Raw genomic sequence first — 6,478 nt, 5'->3', positions numbered from 1 at the left:
TCTGAATCTAGTAGAATGATGAAGAAGTCAAACAATATTTCATCCTGCAGTGATCATGTAATAACATAAACAAGACTGGTAATGCGCTGTTGGTGGGAGATTTGAACCCATTCCGAACACAGATAGCCATGCTCAGCAGATCATCTGCACTTCTTAACTTGCAGTTATCTAACATAACAACTCAACATAAAATAACATCACGGCAGTATATGAAAGATTTTATTCCGTCTGATGCATGCCGCTTATGTCACCCATCAGAACTAGTTTAGCTTTTTCACCCCTGCTCTCCCCTCTTTGTCCCATATATATATATATATATATATATATATATATATATATATATATATATATATATATATATATATATATATNTATATATATATATATATATATATATATATATATATATATATAAGCCTTTCCAACCAGCATCTCTATTATGCACTAATGTTAGCCACAAATTCATCATGTTTTTTCTAAAGTCACCATGAACTAGTACTTATGATGATGAAAAAAAAATAACATATTGACAAAGATTTCACCAGAGTGTTTGAGGTTAAAGTCAACCATCAGCCTAACTATTAGTGGGGTTTTGGAATACTGGGGCTGCATAGGTAGGATACGCAGGATAGGGTTCGGAGTTGAAAGCTTATTATTGGGTATGGATTATGCCAGGGTTGAGGTTTCTTAGATCCTGGCTGGATAGATGACTCTAGCTTGGCTGGCTTAGTTTTTTCCCCAGATTCCCCAGATTCCCCCTCCAGCCCATGCTGTGGCTGCATAGTGGTGCTGTATTGGTTTGGCTGTTTTGGGACAAAATAAGAAATCAGCATCTTGGTGTGATTCGCTATTGTCTTTTTACCATCCTCCTCTGCCAGTTTGTGTCATGCAAGCCTGCACCAACTGACTCCATGGCTGTTTAACAAGCTGCTATAGGAACACACATACACTAATGCCCAGGGGAAAAAATAGCATATTGTTGAAATATCAACAGAGATGATTTATCAAGCACTAAATCTTAACTAATACTGATATTAAAGCTGCTAAAAAGAGATGCTGCCAAAGCGCATTTTGTTGTGTTCTGTACAATGACAGTAAAGCTTCTTTGTCTCCATGCTTCTACCTCTGTGAATGTGTTGGTTTAGATGAAAATTGGAGATATATAGAAGACCTGCAGGTGTCTGATAGTGTAAAAGGGAGCTAGGGATGCAGAGATATGTTGTGCTCTGGTGCCCATTATTCTTGTTTGACATCCCACAAACTAGCTTACCATGCCGTCCTTAATTTGGTTTATCAAAACTCTGACTGGTGCAATGGGCTGGTGAATGCTTGGCATGTTGGGGACTTTGGTAGGGGGGTGTTATGTCAAATCCTTTGCCTAGGAGCTGCAGTTCCCTTTACTTACAACCAACATACATATGTTTTCGGAGGGCGTTTGGTTGCCTTGGGTGATGAACTTTCCCCTCTGAAGATAGGTCCACCTGCCCTTTGCTGGTTTCTGATGATGCAGGCATTCCACCCCTTTAACAACTGTGCACCTCCAGATGACACTATTTATTTTTATACAGGACTTCTGAAATGTTCCAAAACCAGTGTGAGAAATAAGGGAGAGAACATTATTATGCAAACCCAGGAACACAAAATAAGGTTCAGGGGAGATGCTTGAGTCAGGATAAAGTTCTAAAAGTTGGTTCCGTCAGTGAGCTTCAGGGCAGCTGTGGCTACAGTGTAGTTTGCCACCATCAGTGCGTGAGTGTGTGAATGGGTGAACGACTGAATGTAGTGTAAAGATCCTTGGTCAAGTCTTCTGACTTGAAAAAGCGCTATATATATGTACAGGCCATTTTATCATTTATTTACCATAAAACAACATCACTTTAATTCCTCTTACAGGAAAACAAACAAAAACATGACACGGCCACAAGCATTAATCACAGAAGCAGTTAGATAAACCACCACAGGTGGGAAGCTCTGTCCACAGTCAGACACTCCACAAATCTGGCCTCCATGTTAGAGTAGCAGGAAGAAAACATTTGTTGATGGAAAGCCATGAGTAGTTCAATTTTCTGTTTTCCAAAAAAAGCTTATTGTACACAGCATACACACAGGCCACATTACATTTTTGACTTGCATGCAAATGTGTTTCAGAAAACGAACAGAATGCATTATCACGAAAATACCATTCATCATGTTTGTGACTTTTAAGCAGGCAAAAGGGAAGTGTTTTGTGTAGGCGAGTTGGATAGAGGTACAGCTTACATACAGCTTATTGCTTAAAGGTATAGTGGAGGATGTTCGTTTTCTGGGTGGATCGTCAAAGTAAGTGTACCTCCTTATTGTCAATCATTCTGGTGATATGTTAACTTAAGGCCGTCCTACTTGCTTTTGCCCATTTTCACCTAACCCTATGCAGAGACATATCTGGTTGCTAAGAATTATCTCCCCTCAGATGAGAAAACAGATTGAAATATGAGCAAAATGGGGAATTTCAAACATATTCTTAATGTTTTCATTTGTCTTATGCATGAATACCCTAAGATTTATTTTTTGTGGACAGATAAATTAGAATGAATATGATTTTTATTTGTATGGAGACAAGTTTTAGTCAATGTGCAAAAGTCAGTGTCCCATGAAAGTATTCTCTGCTCAGTGGATGGCATTTCCTGCTTTTGCTATCATACCATTCTATATAATTTCTGAAAAAACATTAAGAATATGCTTAAAAGTTTCGTTCTTCATTCATATTTCTATCTGTTCTTCTTTTTAAGTAAGCCTTTATGAACATTGCAGACAGCATCTTTTAAACAGAGCATGCAAAGGTAGAAATGGGCTTGCGCATGCTCTTGTATGGGTTTAATAGACATTCCCTCTCGGGAGCGAGTACAGGGTTGTGCATGTGCATTTTTTTTTTTCTTAAAGTCCAGACCAGGAAAGATTCAGGATTTAATAAGATTTAGTTCAGCTTACAAAGAAAAAAAGTTAATATTTACATCTTTGCAAACCAGCTTTACTTCAAACCTTGGAACAAAAAGAACAGTTTTGGAAAGTATTGACACTTTTCAGGTGTTTAGAAATCACATATTTTCTCTCCACTTCACTACTTTGTTTTAGTGTATTATTAAATGTCCCAATAGAAACCACTAAGCCTGTCATGATTCTGCCATTTGTGGACTTTTTGTTTCTGTTTAAGTTTCTTTTTGAGTTTTCAGTTACACTTTGATTTTTGTCATTCTGTGTTTTCTTGGATACTGGTTTATTTTCCATTTTGTGTCAATCTAGTTGTTTTGCAGTTATATTTAAGCAGCGTTGCATTTTTTGAGTTACTCTCTATTTCCCCTTGTGCCAGTCTCCTTTCCCCTAGTTTTCTCGTTGCTACTATCCACACCGACTCCCTATCAGCAGATTATCCCCGTCTTTGTTCTGTCTCCCATTTATACACCTCCTGTGCAGTTCCTCATTACTGGAATCTCCTTATGGCTTCACTCCTCATGCGTGTTTCTCCCTTGGCGTTGCCTGGTTTTGGTTTCCTTCCTGTTAATTCTTCCTGGATTTATGCTTCTGTCGCCATCTGCATCTAAATTTAATCTGCAAGAACTCCTCTCTGCCTCGTCATCTCTGCATTTGGATCCTCAACTCACTTCCACCCAACCTCACAAAGGTTTGTGTTTGTAATTTGGAAAAAAGTTCAACTTTTGAACCGCATGCAGAACAAAACACAGACTCCTCAAAAGGTAAGCTTTAAGTCATTTATTTACAGAGTTGCTCTGCCTTAATCGAGAATGATGTGAAGTCTTAATGTAAAAAGTGCGGTCGAAGCAGATAATATTTTCAAACAAGATGCATAAAAGAATCCTAATAATTGTATTTACTTCTCTCTAACAAACAAAAAGCCACAAACACATGAAAATCAAACCTTTTTGTTTCTTAACAGGGAATTTAATACCACAAAAAAAGAAGCATGATCCTGCAGGTTTCTCTCGTCACATTTACAAAAAAAATATCTAAAAGCTGAAAGTCAAGCTCTTACTCTGGAATCTCCCAGAGATAGACTTAAAAACACACAAAAAACAATAGGGAATGTAGAATCCTTGAACATCTGTACAGTTATAGTGTGTGATACAATATGATGATACAAGTAGATAACTCCATTGAATTCTTCTCACTCATGGCGCATAATGGCAAATATGTTTCTCATCAGTATAATTATTGCAATGGCTTTCAATACGTTAAAGTTCATGGGTTGTTGTCACATGTAGTTTCCTCGTCGATTTGCTGCAGCACGCCTGCATCACATAGCTGATGGCTGGCCGGCTAGGAATAGACAGAATAAATGAACATTACATTTTTTTTTAAAAAGAAAAAAGAAATCCTTTACCAAGTTGGCTTAGCTGGATCGATGACTCACTTTTGAATCGCATGTAGCAAGTGTTACAGTAGAGCTGTTTGTTTCGTATTCTGACTTCAGCTCCGGCCTCAGTTCCACCGAGGTCTGATTTACAGTCGATGCACTGTGTGGGTTCAAAGTGAGAGGAGAGTCAAACATGGCATACATGGAAAATAAAGCATCCACAGAGGCTGTGATGAGGACAGACAGGCCACAAAGCTTCATTAAGGGTGAAGAAAAAGTGAAGAACAGTCAGTTGTCAAGATACAGATCCAGGAGATCAGATATGATTGAAGAACAAAGTCCCTGAAAAGTAAAGATCTCAGAGATTGAAAGGTTTGAATAGAGAGAAGAATTTAATTCCCAAAAGTTAGTAAAACTAGAAAAAAAAGTTTAGAGTGACCAAGTTAGTATCTCAGGATCAGCCACGGCATGCAGATGACACCCTCCACTGTGCCGTCAGACGTCCTCCAATCTCACCTTAAAACAGTTCAAATGATAACAGAGCCCAAGGGACTCGATGATCATGGCTGCTCCCTTTCCCAGCGGGGTGTCGCAGAACGTGCAGATTTTCCTGCCACTCACTGACCTGGGTTACAGAATGGATAGCTGTGATTTTAGAGCGGGGCACATATGCAGCGGTGCATGTGTGACTGCAAGCACACATTAAATATATGGTTATGCTGTTAAACATCAAAGCTGAATTCCTTTTCATCATTTGCATTGCAGTATGGCTGCTTTGATTGTCAGGTTGTAGTTCATCCAGTATTCAGATTGAAGAATTAAAGAGAAAATTTTTTAACTGGCATTTACTCAGGTTTAAGGTCATCTTTAGAGTGCTGGACAGAGGTTAACTCAGACTTGTCAGCGTTAATGTGATATGTATTTGAGGCTTTTTATGATTCATCAAAATCATTTGTTTCCCATAGTGGAATGGATAAACAACACACAATTTCAAAGGATTTTTGACAACAAGAAAGTATAAAATCTGACATTTATTGTGGATTAATTTTCAAAATATACTCAGGTTTAAATAAAAGTAAACAACCCTGTTAATACCTGTTTATACAGACCATAGCAGGAACCAGTATCAAGGGTCTCATTTATAAAAATTGCCTATGCAAAAAATTGACTTGCCCGTTATCTATAAAAAACAAGCTTGGTGTAAAAAAACAAAACAAAAAGTGTGATCCTGTCCATCCGTACAGGTTTGCATGTATTGGAAACGGGGGAAATTGGTGACTCAGTTGGTGACTGAGTGACTGAGGTGAAGAAATGAAGTCAATTTGCATCGTAAGTTCTCTCAGATGTTTAATTTCACTTTTATTGTAGACTGACTTTATCGTTTCCAGTGGCTGTGTGAAAGAGGAATAGCCATGAGGTGATGAATCTAATTGTTGCAAAACAATGTCATAACACCATGTTGGAAATAAACGTTTTACTTTGCTTTTGCCAGACCCTATCTGGCCATGACAGAGGTGTCATTCATTTTTTTTTTTTTCCTTTTCAAGGTTTTTATTTTCATTACATTGTCACAAGTACAGAGCAACGAAATGAACCCTCTGCATTTAACCCATCCCCTTGGGGAGAAGTGGGTTGCCATTGTGCGGCACCCAGGTAGCAGTGTGAGGTTATGGGTCTTTTGCTCACGGACCCAGAGTTGCAGTCTGTGGGAGTGGGGCTTAAACTCAGAACCTCTGATTCCAAGCGCAAAGCCCTAACCACTAGGCCGCCACTCCTGGAATGAAAAAAAAAGATAATTAAACATCGTTGATCTCACAATGGAGAAGTTGACTTCTGCATCTTAACCCATTCCCTTGGGGAGCAGTGGGCTGCCACTGTACGGGTTGCTCAGGGACTCAGAGTGTAGGCTGTGGGGATCGAACCAGGTACTTGCAACCTTCTCAGAGCTCAAATGCGCTGCTTTAACCATTAGGCTACCACTGTCCTGAACTAGTCGTAAGTCAACGTATAATCACAAAAGTTGTGAAAATATTCTATGAAGATTGAAAAGTTACTTAGTGTTGGTTTAATATAGCCTCGTGAGACCATCCTGATCTCGCAAGTTTTCAAGGTTTCACTCGCAGATCAGTC

General features: G+C 38.8%; 1 protein-coding gene across 9 annotated transcripts in view; it reads right to left on the bottom strand.

Moving 5' to 3' along the window:
* Positions 1–3,716: 3,716 nt before the first annotated feature.
* Positions 3,717–6,478, bottom strand: part of lmo7 (LIM domain 7) — a 69,505-nt gene continuing 66,743 nt past the window's right edge. For 7 of the 9 annotated variants that reach the window (XM_015387694.1, XM_015387688.1, XM_015387690.1 and 4 more), the window contains 3 exons: positions 4,865–4,973; positions 4,406–4,508; positions 3,718–4,311 (listed from right to left, as the gene is read on the bottom strand). In XM_015387694.1, coding sequence (XP_015243180.1) covers positions 4,289–4,311; positions 4,406–4,508; positions 4,865–4,973 — 235 coding nt within the window. In that variant the 3' untranslated portion in view covers positions 3,718–4,288. Of the gene's footprint in view, positions 4,312–4,405; positions 4,509–4,864; positions 4,974–6,478 lie in introns of all 9 variants that reach the window. The other 2 variants (XM_015387695.1, XM_015387691.1) reach the window with 1 other exon arrangement.

The sequence above is a fragment of the Cyprinodon variegatus genome, unplaced genomic scaffold (genome assembly GCF_000732505.1).
Source record: "Cyprinodon variegatus isolate N-32 unplaced genomic scaffold, C_variegatus-1.0 Scaffold401, whole genome shotgun sequence".
Taxonomy (NCBI): domain Eukaryota; kingdom Metazoa; phylum Chordata; class Actinopteri; order Cyprinodontiformes; family Cyprinodontidae; genus Cyprinodon; species Cyprinodon variegatus.
This window is presented reverse-complemented; position numbering and strand designations above follow the sequence as displayed.